The 25,793-nt window shown below is 54.5% G+C and overlaps 1 protein-coding gene across 2 annotated transcripts in view; it reads left to right on the plus strand.

Moving 5' to 3' along the window:
• Window positions 1-8,676: 8,676 nt before the first annotated feature.
• Window positions 8,677-25,793, plus strand: part of LOC105825156 (neuron-specific protein family member 1) — a 28,122-nt gene continuing 11,005 nt past the window's right edge. The window contains exons 1-3 of one of the 2 annotated variants that reach the window (XM_012662848.1): window positions 8,677-8,834; window positions 9,225-9,378; window positions 12,950-13,066. In XM_012662848.1, the coding sequence (XP_012518302.1) occupies window positions 9,250-9,378; window positions 12,950-13,066 (246 nt within the window). In that variant the 5' untranslated portion in view covers window positions 8,677-8,834; window positions 9,225-9,249. The remainder of the gene's footprint in view (window positions 8,835-9,224; window positions 9,379-12,949; window positions 13,067-25,793) is intronic. The other variant, XM_012662849.1, reaches the window with a different exon arrangement.

The raw sequence follows: 25,793 nt of genomic DNA on the forward strand, positions 1-25,793 counted from the left end.
CTGTTGCCCTACAGTTCCAGAGGCGGGAAGTCCAAGATCAAGGCGACAGCAGGGCCCCGCCCCTCTGAAGGCTCCGGCTGCCGGCTTCTTTCCTGGTTTCTGGCAGCTCTGGCAAGCTGTGGCCACGGCACTCCAGTCTCTGCCTCTCTTGTCACGTGCCCTCTCTGTGTGTTTCCCTTTGTTCCTTCTTATAAGGACACCAATTATTGAATTCAGGGCCCGTCCTACATCCAGGATGATCTCACCCCCAGATCTGTACCTTTTTATAACTACAAAGACCCTGTTTCGAAGTAAGGCCCCATTCTGCGGTTCCAGGTGCACAGGTGTCTGCAGGGGCAGGCTATTGCTCCCCTGCAGTGCCCTGTTCCTTTTCTCAGACCTCATTCTAGTACGTCTGGCCGTTCGGATCCTCTGCTCACAGCAGATTAGAAGTAGCAAATTGGAAAGGGTGAGGGGGTGAGTAGTGAGGATCCTGGCTGCAGCCCCCAAATGGGGACAGTGGCCACAGAGGCAACAACAAAAGCAGACCCGAGTGCCACCCAAGCCCAGCAACCTGGGAACAGTGAGTGCGGGCAGGAGGCCCCAGCCTCTTGCACCTGGCCCAGCTCAAATGTGGATGTGCCTAAAGCTAACCTGATTCTTCAAGAAGAGGTTAAATTCTTTCCACTGTCCTCTGTTTTGGAAGGCAGGACAACGTGCTTTGCATTTTAGAATGACACTGGTCCAAAATGAGAAAAATTAGAGCTAGAGGGATCAAAATTCAATCTCTGGAAAACCCTCTCCTGAAGAGCCCACCCCATGCCCCAGCTGGGCCAGAGAAAAGAGGAGAGAAAAGGTTACAAATTAAGGGTGTTAAAAGAATCACACCACGGCCAGAAGTTGCAGGACAGCCCTGGGCCTGTGGGTCACGGATGGCCACGGGGCCACATGCTAATTTCACTGCGCTGCAGCCACAAAAACCTCAGCCCCCGCCGCACCAGTGGAGACATTCCAGCCAGAAATGCCCCGTGAGGTCATCGCCGGGCTGCCTGCAATGCAGTTCAGCCTTGCGCTGTGTCATCTCTGGCGCGCTCCGGGGAGCCTGTGAATTTTAGACACTCTCCCGGGGACCTTGGCTCCACAAAGCATGAAATGAATTGCATTCATCTATCTGTGGGCTTTTTAAAAATTCAATAATTAATTCAAGCATACGGTGGTATTACTGTTATTAGAATTTGGCCTTTCTGTGGTTCTTTACTTTGGCAAAGTGCTTTATAATCATTTATCGGCTAAATAATTTAATGCGAGTTACTGCTCCCAGGCAGCAACCTGGACTTCGCGGTGCTGAGGCACTGGAAGGCCGTGCGACGGACGAGCAGGGCAGGAGCTGCATGGAATTCTGCGGCCCTTGGAGCTCAGTCCCCGGGTCTCGTGTTCGACCTCCGCGTGCCCTCGCTGACCTCGGCTCTGATTTAGCCTGGGCCTTGCTTGTCATGGAGACAGGGAGCAAAATGAAAGGGGCACTTCTGAGTGGGAGGAGAATTAAGTTATCCTTCTAGCCCAACCCCCTCATTTCGTGGAAGGGGAAACAGGTGGGAAGGTGTGCTCTGCCCAAGGTCACAGGCTGGCATGACTCTCTTGCCAAGGAGGATGGGGGGTGAGGACTGGCACAAACTCAGGGCCAGAAGGGGTATTCAGATTTAGGGGGTCCCCCGCCCCCTTTACTGGAGTCAAGAGGGGAACAGAAGCACAGCCGGGTGTCCCGACAGCTGGTGTGAGGGCAGCACCGGGCCTGGGGAGATGCGGGAGCTGCCTCTGCGGGGGCTCTGCCCTTCCACCATGTTCTTGAAGGTCCTGGTTTTCTCTTTTCTGCCAACATCTCCCCAGCATCGTCTTAACAAGCACCTGCCACCCAAGCCTTGGGGGCCTCATCTGAGAGGTGGAACAACAATAGAACCACCCTATAATGTGGAGTGAGGGGACTGAGAGAAGCACCTAGAAAGCACTTTGGTGCTCGTCAGGCTTCACTGAGCATTCGCTATTATTATTAAGATGCTCATTTCAACCAGTTACTATTATTCCTTTAGCTGCAACATGGGTGTAACAATACCTGCTCCTCTACTTCAGAATTTTTGTGAAGCTAAAAAAAAAAGGTAATGGAGAGGACAGTATTCCGTCATGTCATCATCTAAGGAAGGTCAGAGAGGGCCCTTGAGGCTTTAGGAGCAAGAAACATTCTCCTTGGCATTTGTATCAGTCAAGATGCCAGGAGGTCACAGGGGACAGCTAAAATGGGGTCATGTGAGGAGGTTTATTTCAAAGGATTGTTTGCAAAGACGTGGCCAGTGTGTAGGGGCTCAGGGGGTGTCTGGTGGCCTGAGTTTGCAGTGGGGGAGGGCGCACCAGGGTCCAGGAAGAGTGAGGCTGCCTTGGAGGAGGAGTGGCCTTCTTCAAGGGACAGGGGCAGCCTGAAGGAGCCAGGGGAGCGAAGCCTAATGGGCCGGAGGGCAGGCTGCAGTCGGTACGGGTCAGCTTCTGTCCTCAAGGCAGGGGCTGCGGGCCTGAGACAGATGGGCACACAGCGCTGTGGGCCACCCCGGGTTGTGAGGTGCCCAGGGCGGGGGGCTTAGCTGCCGTGGGAGGAGGCTGGCTTGGTCTGAGCGCTCCCTGGCATTGCTCACTGGAAGGAGCTGAACAGGCCATATACCCAGGACGGGCTCCATTTCCCCCTTTTCTTAAAAAAAATTAACTTATTTTTTAGAGACAGGGTCTCACTCTGTCACCCAGGATAGAGCATAGTGGCCCGATCATAGCTCATGGCAGTCTCGAACTCCTGGGCTCAAGTGATCCTCTTGCCTCAGCTTCCCAAGTAGCTGGGACTATAGGTACATGTCACTATATCTGGCTATTTTTTAAAGTTTTTTGTAGAGACAGGGTCTTGCTATGTTGCCCAGGCTGGTCTCAAACTCCTGGCCTCAAGTAATCCTCCCACCTTGGCCTCCCAAAGTGCGAGAGCCACCACTCCCAGCTCCACTTCTCTTCTGAGTTGACAATGTCGACTCCCTGCTGCCCAGCTGTAAGATGTGAATGTGGAACTAGGGGATTACTCGACCTCTGAAAACCCTTGACCCAAAGACAATTTTTCACCAATCTGCACTCCACGCCCCACCCCACAGGACTTCGTAGAGTTTTATGTTCTGAATTTGATGCCCCCTCAAGAGATATCTTGGAGGTGCTCTCTGGAAGTACACTCGTGCTCCCTCTCCGACTGTCCTATGTTGGGGGGGGGTCTGCTTCTCCTGCTGCCCCTTCCCTCCTGCCTGCTGGAAGATCTCAGGGTCGCTGGATGTCCTTTCGGATTCCTTCTAGCTATACAGGGAAATGTTTCTTGTCCTAAATATTTTCCTACTCTAATGGCCTTAATTTTCACGTTGGACAGGTTTGCACATTTGAAAATAGCTTGTGTTGTGAGAGGAAAACAGGCAGGCAGCAGGAATCTGGAGTTACCAGAATCTTGGAGGTGATTATCCAACTGGAAAGAAGTCAACTTCTGCTGACTCTATGCCCATGGACCGCCCCGGCTGCAGCACTCTGATCTTGAATCCAAAAATGAGAATCAAATGAAGAGCGTTTTTAAGATCGTTTCTTACATATCAAATCTTGGGGCAAAGAAAGAAAACCTATGAGATCATTCTTGTCAATTTACATATGAGGAAACTGAGGTCCACAGAGGGCCACTCGCCAGAGCCTTTGGCCATCTTGTTATTACTCACATTCCCCCAAGGTCAAGGGCTTCACAGCCGAAGCAAAGTGGATCTTAGAAATAACTTGGAGAAAGCATGAATTGCTGAGCGGTTCATGAATGCTCTGAGGCAAAGCCTCAACAACTACAAACAACCCTCCCCCAAAACCCAAAACTAAACACAGGCATGCAGCTCTGTCTCAATACATAACAGGTCATTAAATGACTTAGAGTCCCATAATAGTATTTACTCAGTTTCTATGAGTATAAGCAAAGAAACAAAAACATGGTCTTTCCATTCCTTAACCATTTACTGAGCACCTCATGTGTCCAAGTGCCAGGAAGTCCAGAGGTCAGTAAAACACTGGAGACCATTAGTGGTTGTGTTTATGATTTCATTTATATATCATGTATTTTAAATATTAACGTTTGGAGTTTCCCACAAATGAGCATTTTGCAGTAAGATTAAGTCTAGGCGAGAGAATGTCACAATGATGTCATAGGCAACCCTGCCTTCAGTGTGAATTAGGCCATGAATTTTCTTACTACACATTTGAACTTGGCTTTACACTTTAAACGTGTGAATTTATTGGGAGTGTAAAATAAGTGGGTGCCTATCCAATTGAACAAACATTTCTTGATTATTTACGGTATACTGGGCCTGTTTTAGACGTGCAGGATATGGAAATGAAAGATCACGTTGTTCTGCCTGGATTTGCTCATGATCTAGAAAGAGACATAAACACCCAGACCCCAGGACAGAGAAGCATACAGAAAGGCCAGGCTTCAAAGAGGAGGTGACACTGGGTCTGGGCTTTGGACTATCAATACGAGTTTGCCAAACGGACAAGGGGGTGGGGAAGGCTTTCCAGGCAAAGGAGGCAGTGTTCACAAAGGCAGGTGCTTGGGGAATGGGGAGTTTGGCTAGAGTACAGGGTTCAAGGAGAGACAGGGATGACTCCACCCAAATGGGCTGATTCTTCATATTACAAATGGATTTCCCCACGTGCACAAAGATGGAGTCTAACTTCTCTCCCTGGTCCATGTCAGTGTGCTGGTTGACTCTGTGAATTGAGAAGCAGACCAGAGAAACTTACAGCCATCAGAAATGAAGATGTGTGTAGGACGGACAAATCCACAGAAAGCAGATTAGGAGCTGGCAGGGGCTGGGGCAGGGGATAATGGGGAGTGACTATTCTCAGGTACAGGGTTTCTTTATGGGATGATGAAATGTTCTGGAATTAGCGGTGAGGGTTGCACAACTTTGTGAGTGTACTGAAAACTGTGAAGTGTACACTAAAATGGTGATATTTGTGGCATGTGAATTATGTCTCGGTTTTTAAAAAAGACATTTGGACGAAGCACATCTGGATCAACATGGCCAGCTATGGACACGCGGGGCCGACCCGCAGCTGATTCCTGCAGCCACCACCAAATCTCCATGTGCCGACGGCCCTGGGTGGCCACCCACCCCGCGCGGCACTCACCTGTGCCAGGTGTTGGGCTGCTTGTGGGGAAGTCCGACTAGAGCCTGCAGCCTGTCCTCCCTCTGCGGGGAACTGTGGGGCTTGCAACTAGTCACTGGACTTCTCTGAGCTACAAAGAGGCTCACTGGACTTTGGGGAATAGTCACCTTTGTCACTCTGAGCACTAACCATATAACCATGAAATGTGTTGATCACCTTGTCCTGGCTCCAGTATAGGCTGCTAAGAATAGAGACCCCAGGGGTACAGAATTAGAGGTCAAAGTAATAGTAATAGCCAAAACAGGCACTGTTTTTGAAAAAAATATAATAATAACTCATTTGAGTCTTACAACACCACTATGATAAAGGCATTATTATCTGCATTTCATAGGTGGGAAAACTGAGGCACAGAAAGTTTGAGCAATTTGCCCAAAGTCACACAGCCAGGAAGAGGGAGAGAGGATTCAAAATCAGGTCACGGACCAGGCATGATAGCTCTCTGGGAGGCCGAGGCAGGAGGATCGCTTGAGGCCAGTAGATCGAGACCAGCTTGAGCAAGAGTGAGACCCCACCTCTACAAAAAATAGAAAAATTGGCTGGGCATGGGGGTGTGTGATTGTAGTCCCAGCTACTGGGGAGGCTGAGGCAGGAGGATCTCTTGAGCCCAGGAGTTTGAGGCTGCAGTGAGCTATGATGACACCACTGCACTCTAGCCTGGGCGACACAGCAAGACTCTATCTCAAAAAACACCAAAAAAAACAAAACCAAAATCAGGCCATGGCTTAGCCACTGTGTCACATTGCCTCTTGCTGTGACAGTCTGGACTTCAACCAGTGGGACAAGAGAAGTTGCTAAAAGGTTTGGACTTTGAAATGACAAGCTTGGCCTTGAGTGTCACCATGCAGCATCTGGCTGCCCTGTGGAAGGAAGTTGTGGGGAGGAGTTACTTCAATTGTCCAAGCAGTGATGGGTTTGTCCCTGAGATCCCTAACCCTGGAAGTATCCCTAAAAGAGTCATTTAGAAAAATGAATACGTGTCAAAAATCCTTTGTGATCCTTGGAATCAAACCGTTGGTGTTAGGATGAAATTCGGGTCTGTGGGGAGACCAAGTCCTGATCATTTCACTTTCGTACACATTCGTATTTGTACAAATACCTGACACCTTTGTATCCACAACCATCCTCACAGCTTCAGCCTTCCCATTTATGTGACTGTGGCCTCTTCAACCTCATCTCTGTAGCCCCCTGTCAATTACTTGGGTTCCCTGAATCACTGCGCCATGGCAGGCTTAATGCCTGCAGGGAGCTGAATGGTGGCCCCCAAAAGACATAGCCACATCCTAACCCCGGGAACCTGTTACCTTACATGGTGAAAGAGTGGATGCTATCTTATATGACAAAAATGTGATTGAGTTAAAGATTTTGAGAGAGGGACCTTATCCTGGATTATCCAAGTAGGCTCTAAATCCAGTGATGAGAGTCCTCGTAAGAGACACAGAGGGAGAGAGCCACACAGAGGGGAGAAGAAGGCCATGCGATTGGAGTAGTGAGGGCAGAAATCAGAGCCACACAGCCAGGAGCCAAGGAATGCCTGGGGCCACCGGAAGTGGAAGGGGAAGGAACAGGCTCTCCCCTACCGCCTCTAGAGGGAGTGAGGCCCTGCTGACACCTGATTTTGGACTTCTGCCCCCAGAACTGGGAGAGAACACATTTCTTTTGTTTTAAGCCACCTAGTTTGTGGTTACTTGTTCTAGCAGCGACAGGAAGCTAATGCACTTTGCATGCTCTGTTCCCCCACCTGGCATGCCTTCCCTGCACACACCTTTCTCAGGCCTCCCTGTGGAGGTGCATGCTCCATCCACAGCCTCCTGGTTCTCTCCCTATTAGCAGGAGAGGTGGCCTTTCCCTCCCAGGCCCACTGCTCGGCCCAGAGACTTGTCATTTTATTTCCCTTGGCCCTAAGCTCCTTGTGGGCAGGCAGTGTGTCTGGTGCATTGCCCGTGCCCTTCCCAGGGCCCAGACATAATTAGCAGAGGAAGAAAAGCACACAGGATGAAACAGCGGAGACCCAGTGACCAGCACCAGTCAGAACCCAAGAGAGCTCAAAACAGTGAACAGGCAGAAACTGGACTGCCCACTGTCTGCCTCAGCACAGCCTGGGTCCTCCTGCCTTTGTCCTCCTCAGCTGGTGGAGTCTTCCAGGGAGAGGGAGAGGCCCCAAATTGCTCCTCCCTGTGTGGGACTGTGTGTGTGTGTGTGTTGGGTTCTAGAAAATGCTTGGGCCTGAGATGGGAAAAAGCCATTCCCTTGCCTAAGCCTACAGGGTTTCTTTCTCTTGACACCTACAAACTGGTACCTGGGCAGATTTCTAACTACTCTTCTTCCCTGCTGCAGGAAGGTACCAGAGTGCCAGAGAGGTGGCTTCAGTGGTTCCCCAAGGCCTATGGCAGGGACCAGAGCCTGAGACAACTGCCCTCCTGGTCTTACCCAGGGTGGCCACAAGCCTGGGCCCTGGCTGGGCTGACCTGCTATCAAAGGTAGCTTAGACCCTGGGCGTGTTAAGAGGAGATATTCAGTCTCCTGTCAAAATGAGCTGGCCCTCCTGAGGATTTTGAAACCAGGGCACTCATGGCAAATTCCCAGAGTGGGCCTGGGGCTGGCTCAGGCTCTGCAGCGGCTGCTCCACTTTCTCGGTTCATTCCCCGCGTTCTCCTGATCTCAGTTGGCTGATTGAAAACCCCTGGCCTCAGACCCTCGCCAGTGCAAAGGGGAAACCTGAGCAAAGGGTGTGACAATAACGACTTCGGAGTCGCCTCCTCTGCCCTGGCGGTGCCCAGCGCGTGGCCCAGGTGCCCGGGCAGCAGCGCGTCCTCCGGGCGCAGGCCCGCGCCCAGCTCGCCTCCCTCCCACACGCCTTTCACCGGTGAGTCCTGCAGGCTGGGCAAGCGGCTTGGAGGGCCGCAAAACGGTTCCTCATCTGGGCAGCTGCGATAGCGGCCGCACGCAGGGGGTGGATGAGCGGCGCGGGTCAGGCCAGAACGACCCCGCCGCCTTTCCAGTCCCGGCATCGCTCAAGCGGTCCCCTCTGCGCTTGGGCGGCGGCCGCAGTGGGGGGACTCCCGCCTTCTCTTCCGACCAGACTCTAGCAAGCTCTCCCCGCGCTCCAGCGAGGCTCGCCGAGCGCCCCGTTTGCCCTGAATACGCCCCGCGCCCCGGAGCAGCCCCACCCGGCTCTCGGAGAGCGCTGCTCCCGCACCCCGAGGAGCTCCATCCTCCCTGCCCGCGCGCGCCCCCCATCAGGGACGCGCCCTCCCGGCCGCCTTGAGGACCCCCAGGTGGGCGCGGCGCGACTGCGGGCCCGCACCTCTCTCCACCCCGCCTCGGGGGTCGCTTGGTCCCTCGGGCCCTTGTCCCGTCCCCCTGCGCCCCAGCCCCTCCCCGGCCCCGCGCTGCTTTGTGCGACCGCTGCGGCAGCGCGGAGGCGCCCCCGGGGGCGGCGGGAGGGAGGCTGCCACGCGGGGAGGAGGGGGCGGCCGCCCAGCCCCGGCTCCTTGCCCCGCCCGGCGCCGCCTCCGCCATTGCTGCGAGCGGGCGCGGGCGGCGCGGAGGCTCGGAGCGCGCAGCCAGACCTGCCGGCGCCGGCGCGGGTGAGTGCGGCCGGCCAGGCCCCGCGGGGCCGGGGCCGGGGCCTTGCCGCCGGGGAGCGGGCCTGGGGGATGTGCATCTCCCCGAGCGGATGCACGGGGTGGACGGGCGGGCCACCCGGGCGCAGCGGCCCCGGATGACGGACTCGTCTAGTCGGGCTGTGCAGGGGCGGCGCCCCCTTCCCCAGCTGCTGAGCGCCCCAGCGCCCGGGCGACGACAGTCCGGTCCGTAGATCCTCGGCACCCCCCCGCCCCATATGGCCGTGACCGCCACGTCCTCACGACCCCTCCGCGGAGACTAGCCCGGGACAGCGGAGGGCGTGGGGAGCCCGCGTGCGCCCGCCCCGCCCGGGTCCTGCTCCCGGTGACTCCCGCCCGGCCCTCCGTCCGCAGGCTGCAGCCTCGGGTCCCCGCAACCATGGTGAAGTTGGGGAACAATTTCGCGGAGAAGGGCGCCAAGCAGTCGCTGCTGGAGGATGGCTTCGACACCATTCCTCTGATGACGCCCCTCGATGTCAATCAACTGCAGTTCCCGCCCCCGGATAAGGTAAGGGCCCCCCTTACCCCCACCCCGCCGGGTGCGCACCCCGAAATCTTGGCCCGAAACCGCAACAAAAGAAACGCGCCGCGTGCGCTGGGGACGCGAAGTGGGGGCGCGCTCTGGCAGCAGGAGGAAGCCGGGCGAGGACAATGTGCCCGCGCGGGATTCTGGATCAGGTGACGTCGGGGCCCCTGCCCTAGATGACAGCCTGTCCTGACAATGGAACGCGGTGGGGAAAGGTCCCTTCTGGATTTTTGTGGGAGTCCTGTCGGTGAGCGGCCCGGCCCCCAGCGGCCCGCTCCTCCGTTGCCCCGCGGCACCAGGGGCTCTGGGTCTGGGCGAGCCCAGGGGTGCGTGGCTGCCTCTTGGGTCTCCCCGGGGGGTGCAGTTTCCACCCAGTCTGCCCCACGGAGGCGGGAAGCCCTCTCCTTGGCCAGACCGGCCTCGTTCAGTGCTCAGTTGTCCTCCCGGCCCTTTTCGCCCACCCCTGCCAGACCGCACTGGGTGCAGGAGGGTGTGGGCTCTTCGGCGGCCTCCTTCTCTTTGTTCCTTCTTCGAAATCTCCAAATCAGTATCTGGGCTCGCTCAGTACTAGTGTGACTGGGAACAGCCATTCATCAGCCTTCCCCAAAGTGTTTTTTGCTGAATTTAAAGAATCCTGTCTTTTCTTGACTGCAGCTTCCAATCGAGTAGTTTGTATCCATTAAGGATAATATTTTCAAGAGTTAACACTTAAAAAGGCAAATACGTCATTGGAAGTCTAGACAATTGTATTGTAAAACTCAGATCTCAAACTGCAAACACAGCATCCATTCCTACTCTCTCGCTGCTTAAAAACCACCCCTGCCACGAACAAGCTCACTTTATTGCCCGAAGTGCTTTTATGTCTATTGTCTCATTGGTCCCTGGTGAAGAGGTCTGAGTCAGGCTCTGTGTTCATTCTGCAAAGTTGGTGGTTGCTGGCCAGAGGCAGGGGCGAGTGGGGGGAGCCCCTGTGGTGGGTCCTGTATTCCTAGGGTGGATGCTTGAGAGGCTGGCTCAGCTCCCAACTCTATTGTCTGTGTTTTGGGTGGGGGGAGGCAGGGGAGGGAAGAGGCTGGCAGCAGTTAGAGAAAGGGGGTTCAGCTGGTCACATCCATGCCCCCTAGGCCTCGATGGGGTCCTTCTGGGGCACTGTGGTCCAGGCTGGGCTTTGCAGAAGGGGCAGGGCTGACCGAGCACTCCCCCCTCCCTGTCTAGGCATCAGACTTGTCCTGTTGGCGAACCTGGCCCCGCGGCCCCCACCTCCCCTGCTGCCTTGGCCCCTCAGCTGCTCAGATGCGGAGTGTGGTGCTGGCGCCAGGAGTTCTGTTTCCCAAGGCAGCACCTCTGTCAGGTGATCCCCTCTGCTTGGCCTGAGCCTCCTCTTTCGCCCTCGGTCTGTTCCATTCCAGAACCGTCTGCACCGTGGGTTTATACAAGGTGTAGGGATTTGGGCAGGTATGAAACCCTGGCCAAGCAGGGGTAGTTTAGGTAGCTCCAAAAGGTAACAAGTGTCCTATCCCTGGAAATAGTGGAACAAAGGGGCCATCCGGCAGGGTGTTCCAGAGAAGGGAATTCCAGCAGGGACTGATGGTTGGGCTAGAAGGTTTCCAAGATCACAGATAAGGAAACTGAGTCTCAGAGAGTTTGTGGGCCATGCCCAAGGTCACTTGGCTGAAGGTTACAGTCCTCCAGGATGCAGAAGTTTCTGGCAGTGCCTCACTCTGCCCTGCTTGGAGCCAAACGTCTCTCACACAAGACGTCTCTTAGCCTGAACAACAGCAGCGAGTTACTAACAGCCAGGGTTCAGGGAGACAAAGTCACCTGTCCCAGGTGGCATGGCTTATGAGGGGTTGTAAACAGAATCCATTCTGAGAATGTGTACTAAGTGTCGAGGTGCTGGAGGCACGACAGCAGCAGTGGTCACAGCTGGCAGCAACATCAGGGCTCTCACCTGATGTGCGGTGGGCACGTATTTATTCTGAACCAGGAACTGTTCCGTGAGCTTTCCAGGTTGAACTCTTGTAACTACCAATGTGACCCACAGTGTACGGATGTGGACATGGAGGCACAGAGAGTGGAAGGGACCTGTCCAAGGCCACCTAGCCACTTAGCGACAGATGGAGATAGAATCCAGATCAGCGGAATATTGCCCAAGTTCCCACGCTGGGCTGAGGGTTCCACGGCTTCCTCATCCTCACAGTAGCCTGAGGACACGGCGGGCTCCCATTTCACAGGCGAGCGAAGTGGCTCCAGGTGGCCAGTGTGTGCTCATACAGCTAGCTGGGCACCGCTGGGATCTGAGGATGGCAAAGTGCACTCAAGTACTGCCTCAAGACACGGGTGCTTCGCAGGGTGGGCACCCCTCCTCCAGCGTGGGTGAGGCCGTGGAAGGGAGCGAGTCCAGGAGTGTGGTTACAAGGGTTCTGGCTCTTGGGATCATTTTTCAGTGACACCTGGCACGGGCCACTTGACCCCATTCCTGCTCCCTGAAGCTGGCTTCAGGGGTCACAGCTTGAGCTAAGAGTCCCTCCAGCTGCCTTCCCGGGACTGACCATCCTGAGTCGCTGGATTCTCTCTGCCTTAGAGAGCAGGTGTCTCCTCCAAACCGTGCATGCCCACTGAAGGGGCATCTTCACTTGGGGATGCAGAGAGTGGGGCCGGCTGGCTCTCCCCCATCCAGCAGCCCTCCAGGCACTTGCTCTGGGGAGTGGGGTTTGGGGATCAGAGCTATGTCACCCCTCAACACTGCTCTGGAAACACCTCCCTCTCCAATGGGACAGAGACGTAAACAGTCCCTGTCAACAGAGTGTGATGGGGCAGTGCCGGTGAGGCCAGGGCCACACGGGGCATCATGGTCCATCTGGAGCTGGTGGGGACACAGGGTTGGGGTCTGTGCCGGGCAGAGGTGAGAGTCAGTTTCCATATTGGAAAAACAGCTCCCACCTTGCAGTGGGGGTGGGGGAGTGAGGGCAGGGAGACCCTTTGGGGGCAAGTTGCTGAGGCAGAGGAGAGGGGATGCGGCGTGCAGACGAGGAGGCCAACCCCAGATCTCCTTGCTGACGGGCTGGCGGCCTGCTCCTTCGGCCGAGTCCTGCAGGGATGTGGAGGAGCGCTTGGAGCGTCTCTCCTTACGCCCGTGGCGGCACATGAAGACCAAAACAAAGCAGGCGGGTCTCCTGACTCCCGGGCCTTGGCTCTGCTGGGCGGAGGGAGCTCTGCCGGGTCAGGAGTCAGATGCCACACTGCATTCCTGCCCTGCCACCTGTTAGCCACGTGACCTTGGCCAGTGAGCTTAGCTTCTCTGCCCCTCAGTTATGATGTTTCCCTCCTGGGGTTGCTATCAGGATATTAACGGGTAATGTCCCTGAAAAGTCCTGGCACAGGGAGAGGAGAGTTCCAGTAAGTAGGGCCTGTTCTCATTCCTTTTGTGAATTACTTCCTGGCGAAATGGTGACTTTGAACATAAGAGTTCCCGGACCCCCTCTTTGGGCAGATGTGTCCTAATGCATCTGGCTGTGCCACTGACCTTCTGCTTCTCTGTCTCCTGGGAAAGGTGGTCGTGAAAACCAAGACTGAATATGAACCTGAGCGCAAGAAGGGGAAAGCACGTCCTCCCAAAATCGCTGAGTTCACCGTCAGCATCACTGAGGGTGTCACCGAGAGGTTTAAGGTGAGTGGCCATGGGGTCGGGGGTGAGATGCTGCTTTTGCCCCCAGGAGGGGTCTGCTGAGCTGCAGAGATGACCTACAGGAAACAGGATGTGACAGTGTTCATCTGGGCAGATCCCAGCTGCATGAACCAGGCAGCTTCCCGCTACTCACCAAGATGTTATCCATGTGGTTTTTTAAAATTCTTTTCTCTTTTCATCTTTCAAAATGATCATGTGTTACTTATTTTTATAATGGGGAAAACCCACCCATAAACTTTCTTTTAGACAAAGGTTTTAAACACCAAACATTAAAATGTTTACCTAGCAGTTCTAGGAAGAAAACAGACAATGACAAAATGTTAACGCACAGCACTTGCTACTTGCTAGACAGGCTTCTGGGCCCTTTACCTATGTGAGCTCATCCAAACAGTGCTCCCGGGGGTCAGTGTGATCCATATAACCCATTTTACAGAGGGGGAAGTTGAGGCAGAGTGGTCACAGCTCTCGTGGCAGAGCCAGGACCTGAGGCGGTCTGGCTCAGAGCCCTGTGTGCACCGTCCACCTGTCCCCTGCTGATGGGACTGAGGGACAGCTGCTGAGAGGGCCCAGGCTCCAGTCGGGCTCGGGTGGGAGGAGCCTTCCCCACAGGCGGGATGGCCTCTGAGGCGGCACTGGGTGAGGAACAAGTTGGATATTCGTCTTCTGGAAACTCATTCTTTGGGAAACACTAGAAAGAAGGTAAAATGGTGGCCCTCGCCCAGGTTTAAAGGGGTGAGCTGAGGGACATGAGGGGGTCTCCAGGGCTTGAAGAGTGGCCCTGGGTGGCTCTCTGGTCACACCCCACTTGGATGTGCACGCAGTTTGCTTGTTCCATGGCCCATGGGGCTCCCACACCCCATACCCTGCAGTTTCCAGAGCACCTTGGCACAGGGCATCCTGTTTGATCTTTGTGATAACCTTGTCAACTACAGAAGGCGGGTGGGCCTGGGGACCATCCTGGTTAACAGATGAAAGTGAAGCGGGGAGGTGAGGGGCTCCGTGGAGTGACAGGGAAAGTCCTGTCACTCTGACCTGGGGTCCCTGCTCCTCCCGCGGCCCCGCATTGCCTCTCGGGGCCTGCCGGGCGCAGTGGACCCCACAATGCGTCGTCTTCTCTGTCTGTGGGAGTTTACTTGTGTCAACTCATCCAGTCCTCCCAGCAACCCTCCACCTCCTGCCTACTGAGAACAGCGACTATGCGTAGTGCCCATCTTGCAGAGGGGAAGTTGAGGCGCAGGGCAGTCCCTGCCTGTGGTCTCTGCTGGTGTGCGAGACGCTCTCTGGGTGGCTCCTGGCTCAGCAGTTCACATGTGCTTGAGGTTCACGGCCAGGACATAGGCAGGCCGGAGGTCAGCACCTCTTCCACTCTAGCCAGTGGGGTCAGCGTGTGATCGGCTCACCCTGAGATCGGCTGCTGCCCCCTGGCCGAGGCAGGAGTGACCTGGATTTCACGGTCACCCTGGCCTGCATTCTGACGGCTGGACACCATCTGGATGTCTGGGTATGTCTGGGTTTCTCGTGCCTGCTCTGACCTTTGCTTCCCCCAACCCTGGCATTTCAGGTCCCCACAGAGCAGGGAGCCGTGTGGCACTGGAGTGGCTATTCCTTTATCTGTTGAGTATGTGTCGTGTGCCAGGCTCTGCCCCCACCTCTGGCAGTTTCCAAAGCACCGTGGCATCCTTAATTTGTGCTTTTCCTGCACCATCACCTGAAGCAGGTCCCCAGGTCTCTCGCCTAAGGCATGGATGACACATATTTGTTACCAGGGCTCTCGGCAGGTACAGCCGGGACCCAGACCCCAAGGGCTCAGAAGACCTAAGACACCTGTGCCTGTCCCTGTAGACTGGCTGCTGGTGGCAGTCCTGCCTTGCTCTCCTCTGGCTGTCTGAGAGGGCGATGTATGCAGTAGGTGCTCAGCAGATGGTTGCACTGATGCGCCGTTTCCCTAGTCTGAGACACAGACCTGCAGGGTGTGTGCCTGTGCTTAGTTTCCATGGCCTCCTCTGTGATTCATGACCACCTGAAGGGGCCTTCACTGGCCCCTTTAACAGCAGGGGGTGTTGAGTCCAAGTGGTCCCGGGGGGCTGGTTGCAAAGCCAGCACCTTCCACCATGCCTCCCACCATGCACACCTCCCCTTGCCCCAGTCCCCCTCTCAGGGCTGGCTCAGACAGCACCTCCCCGGGAAGCCTCCTGGGTCCCCCTCGGTTGTGACCAGCCTCACTCTGGCTGTGCTTCCACTGCCCTTTGTCTTCAGGCAGTCACAGCCTCTGAGAGTTAGGGAGTGTGCCACCCATTGTGCTTACTATCTCGTTGAATCTTTGTCAACATCCCACGAGACAGGCACCATTACTATCTATTTCCATTTTATAATCGAGGGGAAACTGAGGCAGGCAACCCGCTCTTAGCTGTGGCACCAGAGGTCCTTTGGCCGCTCCTGGAGAACAGGTTTGCGCGAGGAGTCTTAGCCACAGGCGACCCACCCACTGTTGGATTGTTCTGCTCCTACAAGTCCTTTCCCTCTGATAATTCAAAACCCTTCCCAGGCACTGCCACCCTGTGGCCCTCAATCTGCTGCCTTGAGTCACTCAGAGCACGTGACACCCTCTTTCCCTGTCCCACAGCCTTCGGGTACCCCGGAGCCCTGCCCCGTGTAAGCACTCTTTTTCTCGTTTCTTCCATGTAAGTCCCGGGCTCCAGCCCCCTGACCCCACAGGTGCCCTCTTCTGAGGGTCCGGGATGGCCCATGCTTCTCTTTGGGCATGAGGCCTGTGGCAGGTGTCTTGGTGAGGTCCAGCGGGGTGGCCTTGTGAAGCAAAGGCCCCTCAACCTGAGTTGGTGACCCAGGGAAGGGAACCAGGCCATGGTGACCCCTGAGCCAAGAATGTCAGCCAAAAACGAAGGTGCAGGGACTCTCTGTGCAGGCGGAGCTTACTCGTGGGCTGCTCTGTGCCAGCCACGGTGAGAGCTCCGTCGTGGCTTTTCCCCTCTGGCGCTCAGTGCACGCTCCGTAAGAGCTTGATGAGAAAATGCAAGACTAACCGTGCCGCGGGACTCGCATGAATGGGGCACTTGGCCAGTTTTCCTGGTTCTGCCTGTGGGTCCCTCGCTTGCTGAGCAAGGTCACTGGCGTGAGCTGTCTCTCTGGGCCACACGTGGGTGTGAATCCTGGACAGGTGCTATTTGTCGATTCTGACCAAGTCAGGCAGGAGACCTGCCCAAGGCCACACGGTCTGAGAATGGCAGAGGCAGGCTGGGAGCCAGCGCAGCCCGGCTGCAGGAGCCCTTGCTGCGGCCTGTGGGTGCCCCGGTTCAGCCGGCCGGCTTGACCAGAACACCCACAGGCCGCACTCCTGCCACTAACAGCCGCATTCCGAGGGCGCTCTTGCCTTCGCCTGCTCCAAGGCCCTTTGGGAAGGAGATTTACCTGGCTCCCTGCCCACCTGCTGTGAAGTGTGTGTGTGAAGGGCAGCCTCCAAAGTGCTGTTTCCCCAAGTGCCTGGGGCCACCTGAGTCGGAGTCACCCAAGTTCAATTTTAACATGGGGACTCTGGACCCTGGGCACATGTGTTTTACAAGTTCTCCAGGGGATTCTAGCGTACTCTGAGTTTCTGGTGGGGGTGCATCCTAGCACCGTGCAGGAAGGATCAGAAGGGCTGGCGCCTTTTGGGAATGCTAAGAGTGCTCAGTCTTCTGGAATGTTCTCCCAGCCTTTTACTGCCCGGTTATGTCTGGCCCCTGAGTGCATGCACCATGAGGCGTGCCGCTGCCACGTGGCGCTTGCACTGGTTGAGGGCCGTGTGGGGGCACGCCGTGCTTGAGGCGCACGTGCGGAGGAGGGTCCAGACGGAGGACGTGCCCTCCCTGGCCGTGTGCACCCCTCCTACCAGGGCTCAGTCACAGCTGCGGTTGGGACAGGGTCTTCCTCGTCCTGTTGGTGACTGGACAGCTTCTGAGAGGCTCCCTAGCCCAGCCATCATCTGAGTCCTTTCCATCTCGGTGTGAATCTCAGGAATGAAATCTCGCCTGTCGGATGTTGAAGCGTCACGTAAGTAATACGTCCCCCTTTGTCTCTAATTTTTGTAGCTCAGGAGCACCTCATCCTCATCGGCCTTTGGATGGCATCCTTGAAAGGAAATGTCTTTTGGGATGTTGCTTCATGATTATCACTCCGGGATTAATCTCTTGGCTGCAAGGTTGCTAGGCTGGTTGCTAGGTAACTGCTGCCTGGGGAGAGGGTTCTGGAGGACTCTGCCACGCAGGGACGGTGGGATGAATCACCCAGTGGCGGCCAAAAGCCTAGGCTTCCGGAGAGGGCAGTGTCAACAAGGAAAGCAGTCGTTTAATTAATTGGAGGTGTATTTATGCTGAGAATAAACACTGGCTGAGGCGTTTCTCAAATTAACTAACCTAAACATTTTTTCGATTGCGCTTTCCCACTCACCTGTGCAGAGAGGCATGTCAGGGTGCTGCGGGCGCCACTTCTTAGTGCTGTCCTTCCCATCCTGCAAGGTGGAGGGGCCATAGTTAGGCCAGTGACAGGAAGGTTGCACCAGAGCTCATTCCTGCCCTCTGTGCTTTGTGGCTACGATGACAGAGAGCTGAGACCTGAGGGGTCCGCACAGCCTCTCTTGCCTGTGAGCGAAAGGTGTGGGCCGTGCGGCCACCCCTCCCCAGCACCATGCTGCCCTCAGGGTCGAGAGACGTTCCAGGGCCGTCCCTGCACGTGAATGTCATTTGTGGCTGGCACGGAGCTGGGAGAACGTCTCCGAAGCAGAGACCGGCTCATCAGAATGGCCGTTACCGCTGGCAGTGGATGCTCCAGTGGGGGTGTCTCTTTGTATCCTGCCTGTCACACATTATCCTGAGGGTGGTTTGCATTTTCTTCTCACATCCTAATGACCTTGTGCGCCTGTGCCCGTCTGTTTTCCAGTCTCCGGCAGTCTGGTGTGTTCCAGCTGTTAAATATTTATGAATGGTGATGCCACTCCCTTGGCACTGGGGGGGTCTTCACGTGAGGGTGATACTGGAGACCCTAGAAATGTGTTCGGACACCCACAGTGACCTTCAGCTGTGCTGGGCATCCTGCCGGATCTGGTGCCTGCGGCTGTGCTCCCCAGTCCCGCTGCAGAGCGGGGCCTCATGCAGGATCGGATCCCACGCGGGTTGAGTCATCTCGGAGCATGCGTGTCTGTGTGTGCACTTTTGTGTGGGTTACCCTAAAATATTTAGTGCTGTTAAATGCTTTAGGATGTCAAGATTTGTCTTCTTTCTCCAAGATTTTTTTTTTTTACTGCATTACTCAGCAGAAATGCTCATTTCCTTTTGTCCTCCCCCTGAGGGTGGGAGGCCAGAGAGAGCCGAGGAAGAGCCACCCCCGCCATCGACCCAGCGCCCGCTCGAGCTCCGAGCTCCCCGAGTGTCGTTCCTCTCGCTCTCACTGACGGTGTCTGAAGGTTGACCTCAGTGTCCTGATTTTGTAGGCGGCTAATTAAGGCCAGAGCGGTCAAGGAACAGGCCAAGGCCAGCCAGCTGACGAGGGCGGAAGTGGGATGTAGAGCCGCGTCCATCTGTCACAGCAAAGCCCACCACACGCCATCCTCAGTGCCAGGGGACCGGGGGTGACTCTCCCCTCTGCAGACATCCTGGTACTGCCACCTCCCAGCTGGGCAGTGGCCCGGGAAGACCCTAGTAGGAGAGCAGATGGGAGCACAGTGAACCCAAACGCCGCTCAAGTGTCGTCTGTCAGATGAGATTTTGCTGACCCCTACCTCATGTGAGCAGGCAGAGAACTAGTTCTTGGGCAGCCGAGCGACCATATAATTCAAGGCCCCAATGGGACAGTTTTGTGAGTGACAGTGGATGGACGAAGCAGTCAGGATGCCAGGCCGTTGCCATCAGCCAGGACTGTGCTGAGCATCCAGTAGACATGGTCCCTCCTTATGCTATAACCGTCTCCCCCCCGCCCCGAGGCCTGTCTGTACCCTGTTTGTGCTTGTCTGTTCTACTGTGCTTTCCAGAAAACACTCCTCAGATCCCTCTCACTTCTCTAGCAGGGGCGGCTCTGGCTTGGGCTCCCCATCTCTTGTCAGGACGCCCCCTCCAGTAGTCTGTGACACCGTCTCTTGCCTCCCTCCTCTGGCCCATTTTAAAAAGATTATTTTCATTTTTGTCTTTTAGAGACAGGGTCTTGCTGCGTCGCCCAGGCTGGAGTGCAGTGGCGTGATCACAGCTCAGTGCAGCCTCAGACTCCTAGCCTTGGCCTCCCAGAGTGCTGGGATTACAGGCATAAGCCACCGTGCCAGGCCACTGGCCCATTTTTTAAAAAAATTGTGGTAAAATATACAAAATACAAAACTTACCATTTTAAATCATACAATTCAGTGCCACCGAATACATTGACCATGTTGTCCTACCATCATCACTGCCTAGTTCCAGGACCTTTCTATCTCCCCCAAAGGAGACCCCACAGCCATCAAGCAGTCACTCACGTTCCCTTTTCCTCTCCCAACCCCTGGGACACTAATCTGTTTTCTGTCCCTGTAGATGTACCTGTTCCACACGTGTCATATAAATGGAATCAGCATATGCGACCTTTTGTGCCTGGCTTCTTTCACTTAGTATTGATATTTTCAAGGCTTGCCTATGTCGTAGCACCCATCAGCACTTCATTCCTTTTTACGGCTGAATAATGTTCCACTGTATGGCCAGACTACATTTTGTTTATACAGTCATTGGTTGATAGACATGTGGGTTGTTTTCCCATTTTGGCTATTGTGAGTAGTGCTGCTATGAACATTCATGGACAAGTTTTTTTTGAACACCTGTTTTAAATTCTTTTGGGTATACCTCCAGGAGTAGAATTGCTGGGTCATTTGGTAATTTTATATTTACCATGTTGTGGAATTACCAAACTGTTTTCCACAGAGCTTCACCATTTTACATTCCCATCAGCAGTGTATAAGGGTTCCAATTTCTCCACATTTTCACCTTGTTATTATTTTTTTTATTACAGCCATCCTAGTGGGTGTGAACTGGTATCTCATTGTTGTTTTGACCTGTATTTCCCTAATGGTTAGTGATGTTAAATACGTTTTCACGTGCCCGTTGGCCATTTGTATATCTTCTTTAGAGCAGTATCTATTCAATTCCTTTCCCATTTTTTAATTGAGCATTTGTCTTTTTGTTGTTGAGTTGTTCGAGTTCCTTACATATTTTGGAGACTAGACCCTTATATGATTTGCAAATATTTTCTACCATTCTGTAGGTTCTCTTTTCGCTTTCTTGATAGTTTCTTTGGTGCACAAAAATTTAAAATTTTGGTGAAGTATCATCTATTTTTTCTTTTGTTGCTTCTGCTTTTGATGTCATATCTAAGACACTGTTGCCAAATCCAAGGTCATGAAGATTTTCCACTGTGTTTTCTTCTAAGAGTTTTATGGCTTAGTTTTTATATTTAGGTCTTTGATCCCTTTTGAGTTAATTTTTGTATATTATGTGAGGTAAGGGTCCAACATCATTTTTTTGCATATGGTCCCAACAACACTTGTTGAAGAGACTGTTCTCGCCCCATTGAATGATCTTGGTACCCTTATTGAAAATCGGTTGGCCGTGGACACATAATTTTATTTCTGGACTCATTTCTATTCCATTGATTTATATGTCTGTTCTTATGCTGGTACCACTCTATTTTGATTACAGTAGCTTTGTAGTTTTAAGTTCTAATATTGGGAAGATGAGTCCTCCAATTTAGTTTTTGTTTCCAAGACTGTTTTGGCTCTTCAGGGTCCCTTGCAATTCCATTTCTGCAAAAAATAATAAATAAATAAAAACACTGTTAAGATTTTGATAGAGATTGTGTTTGGGAAGTAGTCACATTTTAACAATATTAATATAATTACTATTTAAGTTTTCCAATCCTTGAACACAGGGTATCTTTCCCTTTATTTAGGTCTTCTTTAATTTCTTTCTGCAATGTTTTATAGTTTTCAGTGTACAAGTTCCTTCACTTTTTAACGTAGGCAATAAACTACAGAGGTGTTGGTAGTACCTGTGACTGTGTCGCCAGCTCAAATCACAGGAGTTTTCATATCACACTGCAGTTGGTCCCAGGATCTTGGGATAGTGTTTACTCATTGGCCCTTTGAAATCAGTATTTATAAGATTTTGTTGTTTAGTGTGTTAATAAAGAAACACGTATATATTATTATATCACAAATTTATATTTTTGCAACATTTTCATACAGTATTTCAATATAATTAGTTTTCTTTGCAAGCCTATGTATAGTGTTTTATGCACTTAAAACATCATTCTGAGAAGGATTTGTGGCTTCACTAGGGTGCCCAGTTGGTCAATGGCACAAATATGGTAGAACCCTGCACCAGGCTTCCCCCACCTCGAGGCTCTAGTGCACTCACTGCCTCATGTCCCCTCTCCTGCAGGACATGTGATGCTTCAGCCACACTGGCCTAGCACACCATGTTTTTTGGCATCTCAGGCCTTTGGCACAAACCCCTTCTCTCTGTTAGACTCCCTCTTCCCTTGCTTCCCTGATGAGCTCCTCCTCCTTTGGGACCAGATGCCCCCTCAGCAGCCTTCCCGAGCAAGGTTAGAGGCCTGCTCTGTGTCCCAGCCCTGCATGGTGAAGACTTAACATCGGGTGACGCCACAGGGCCAGACAACCCTACAGGCTTCTCAGCCAACTCCTGAGATGCACGCTCTGCGGGGGCCACAGTCACATCACCTGCGAATGTCCACTGGCCACTCGGGGATTCCCTGAGTGGAGGAAATCAGGACCTTTGGGCCTGGGGCACTCAACCTTCGTGGCCCTTTCTTCATTAAAGAGAGAATTATGGCAGTCTTGTCTAAAGACGGATACAGTCCAGCCTGTCCTTATTACATATTCATTATCATTATAGTATTTTTTCCTTCTGATTCTGAAACGGAATTAAAATCAAAACATTTTTGTGGGTTCCTGCAAGCGCGGTAGGCCCAGGCACTGTGCCTGCTGTGCCCAACAGAGAATGGGCCCTGGAACAAAGGTGCTGCTTCCAAGGAAATGCCCCTCTCCCTGTCAGGGCCCTCCCTGGCCCAGTCCCTCATCTCACAGGCCCACCCCCAGCACATGTCTGGGTGTAGGGGCCAGGCACTGTCTGTCACCTCGGCTTTCTGGGCCTGGGGTAATGGAAGAGCCGCCCTGGGTCCCACCTCCTTCCAGGTGGATTGTTTGCTGAAGAAATGGCTTTATTTAAGCAAAGCCTTCACCTAGACAACCGGCACCTCCTGCAGACTAAGTACCTGCTCTGTTCGATGTGTAGACGTTGTTCTGAGTTGGCTCCAGGAGCCCAAGGGTTGCTCAGTAAGTGCTTGTTAGGAGATGGGTTATCTGCCAGCTGGATTCGTTCCCTCACTCACTCACTCTCTCACCAACACGCACACACTCATTGCACATGCAGGAGGCACCTTCTTTGTGCCAGATATGTGACACAGCCCTGCCCTCAGGGGCCCCGTTTGTGGGGAGATGAACTTGAAAAGAGATATACAAGTTTCTTGGGGCGTTTGTAACAAATTACCACAATGTGGCAGCTTAACACAGCATGCAGCCGTCCCACGGTTCTGCAGTCAGGGTCCTGACCCGTTTCACTGGGCCAAAGTCAAGGTGCTGCAGTGCCCTGCTCTGTGCGGAGGCTCTTGTGGAGGCCTTGCCTGTCTTCCAGAACTGCATTCCTTGGCTTGTGGCCCCTTTCTCCACCTCCATATCCTACAGGGTGACATATTCCAGTTTCTCTCTGCTCACGTCACCATCTCCTCTGCGGTAGAATCTCCCTCTGCCTCCCTCTTAGGAAGACATCTAGGGCTCACCTGGACCACACGGGACAATCTCCCCATCTCGAGACCCTTGGCTAGATTGCACCTGCAAAGTCCCTTACCCTAGAAGTTTCCAGGGATTAGGACCTGGGCATCTTTGGGGACCATTATACAGCCAACCACAGACAGCTTGCCTTGGCCAGTCATTTATATCTGAGCCTCGGTTTCCCCGTTTGTAAAATGTAGTAATCTGCCTTGCAGCTGCTGTCATAAGGAGTCCACAGAATTCATTTAAACTGCCTACCATGGTGCATGATGGCAGAAGTCACAGTCGAGTTTGTCCTGAGAGTGTAGCGTCTAGCTTGGTGGTTCGGTCATGCTCAGGCCGCAGAACCTGCCCAGACGTGGGAGCCTCTGTGTATCCCTCAGTTCCAGCTCAGGCAGCACATGAGAAGCATCTGGACGGTTTTCAACAACACTGATGTCTGGATCCCACCCCCGGTGTTTCAGTCCCTGCTCTGAGCGGGTCCAGACCTGGGGATCTTCAGAAGCTCCCAGGACCCTCACAGGCAGCCACAGTGGAGGCGTGGCCCCAGGCTGGGGCCACTGCGAATGGCCGCTGCTTCTCCTCTTACGCTGGGATCACCTGGCCGTCCTGTTGGCTGACTGAGGGCGTGGCCTTTTGTGTCGGGGCCTTTGTCACATGTGGAGGAAGGTGTTGGATTGGACGGTCTCCAGGCTTCTTCCCTGCTGGGAGGCGGCAGCGCTGTGCGGGAACAGGGCTCGCTGTGCCCTGCCGCGTGCCTGCCGTGGGGCCTCCCGCCTGCCCCGCTGTACGTGCAGGTGCTGGGCCGGCAAACTCCTTTCATGGACAAGAGGGAGCCAGGGCCTGGGGGAGGGACACGTGCTTTCCAGGGTCGTGTGTGTGGCTGAGCTGGCCTGGACCCAGGGCTGCCTCACTCTTAGTCTCGGACAGTGAGTGGCCGATGCATCTTTTTTGACCCCAGTATTTTCAAACTGGCTGAAAGGTGGAGCTGCTTGTGGTCACGGCTCTCCCAAACGCTGTGGTCCTGGTGGGTCATTGTAGAGAAAGCCTAACAGGTACCCCAAGGTGCTAGAGGAAGCACATGTCTGGCTTAGTAATTTTGCCCTTTGTTCTCAAATATTCCTAATTATCTCATGGGGTCGGGGGTGCAGATGCTCATTAGTCTCCAAACTGGGGCAAACTTTTCTTTCACTTGAATTAGGAAAGAATAGATGCTGGGTCGCTTGGTGCCCGCATGTGACTGGTGTCCAGAGAGAGGCTGGGATGTTCCAGAGCCTTCCTGGAGGCACTGGGGCTGGCCAGGGCTTTGAGGGGCAAGGAGGAGAGAAGACAGCACAGGCTGGCATGCTGGGGAAGGAGCAGGGACGACGGCAGACGGAGATCTTCAGGGGAGGCGGGCCAGTCCTGGCTCCCCGCACGTGGCCCTGGTCTTAGGGGCTGCCCTAACGAAGTGCCCCGGCTTGGGGCTCACACAACAGAAATGCGTCCCGCAGTTCTGGAGACCAGAAGTCTGAAATCAAGGTGCGTAAGGTTTCCCTCTGAAACCCACGGGGAAGACTCCCTCCTAGTCTCTGGGGGTGGCTGGCCAGCCATGGCGCTGCATGGTGTGTGCCATCCTCCGTCTTCACGTGGCCTTCCGCCTGCACACCTATTGGTCTCTGTGTCCAAACTTGCCCTTTGTATAAAGACACACAGCCCCTGGATTGGGTGAGGGCCCACCTCATGACCTCATCTTAACTCAGTTACATTTGCGAAGACCCTGTTTCCAAATCAGGTCCCACTCACAGGTCCTGCGGGTTGGACGTCAGCGTATCTTTCCAAGGGGTACAGGATTCAGCCCCCAGCAGGAGCCCAGCATGTATGCGACCCTTTGTCTCTGTCATTCTCCTGATAGATGCATCAGGGTGGAGGCACCGTCCCCCCACTGCAGAGAGGCCAGGTAACCTGCTCAAGGTCACACCGTCAGCAGCTTGCAGAGCTAGGTTTCAACTCTTGGCCAGTTGGGAATCTTTCTAGAACTGCCCGTGGTCACCATGCCATGCTACAGAGTGGCCAAGGAGAGGCCAGCCCCGGAATCTGCACAGGGTTGGGGAGAGGACAGCCTGCAGCCCCTCGACCATCCCAGGGCCGGTCGTGCTCTCGTTCCTCAGGTCTGCGAGCTCCCCAGCCGAGAGGCCGGGAACCTGGATGAAAGGCCCAGGCCAGGTTGCAGGGGACACCCCCGAGGAAGTGGTTTCCCTCAGCCCCGTGGGGAGGGGTTATTCAAACTTAGATGTGCGGGTGCTGCGGCCACTGTGGCCCTGGAAGGCAGCCCTGGCTCCATCCTGTGTCCCCAGATTAGGCACAGGCTCGTGGGCAAGACAGGTTGTCCAGGCAGACTGGAGTCTTCTCCCTTGGGGAGGGCGGTGGCCTGGGAAGGGCTGGCTGACTTGGGGAGGGGAACAGTCCCGGTGAAGGTTCGTAGAGGCTGGGCCGGGCTGGGGATGGAGGCAAGGGACGTGACCGAGGAACCAGCAGGACTTAGAGACATAGGAAGGGCCTTCTCAGAGGTGGCAGGGCTGTCTGCTTGCCTGGGTGAGCGGACACAGTGGGGACAGGTGTCATTCAGGCTGTAGTGGGTGTGAGCTGGGGAAGGGGAGGTCTGGAGATGGGGTGTGGCAGTGACCGGTGGTGGCTGTGCAGGGAGGTGAGAGGGAGCAGCTGGGCTGGAGTCACGAGGTCCTGGTGCTGCCCCTCGTCCCGCCCTGGGGTGCTTGGTGAGAGCACTGGGGGACCGCCGCGTCAGCAGCACAGTGGGCAGGAGACTGATGACAGTGTCTCAGCCCTGAGCTACCCCATCGGCTGGCCCTGTGGCCC

The sequence above is a fragment of the Propithecus coquereli genome, unplaced genomic scaffold (assembly GCF_000956105.1).
Source record: "Propithecus coquereli isolate 6110/MARCELLA unplaced genomic scaffold, Pcoq_1.0 Scaffold785, whole genome shotgun sequence".
Classification (NCBI taxonomy): domain Eukaryota; kingdom Metazoa; phylum Chordata; class Mammalia; order Primates; family Indriidae; genus Propithecus; species Propithecus coquereli.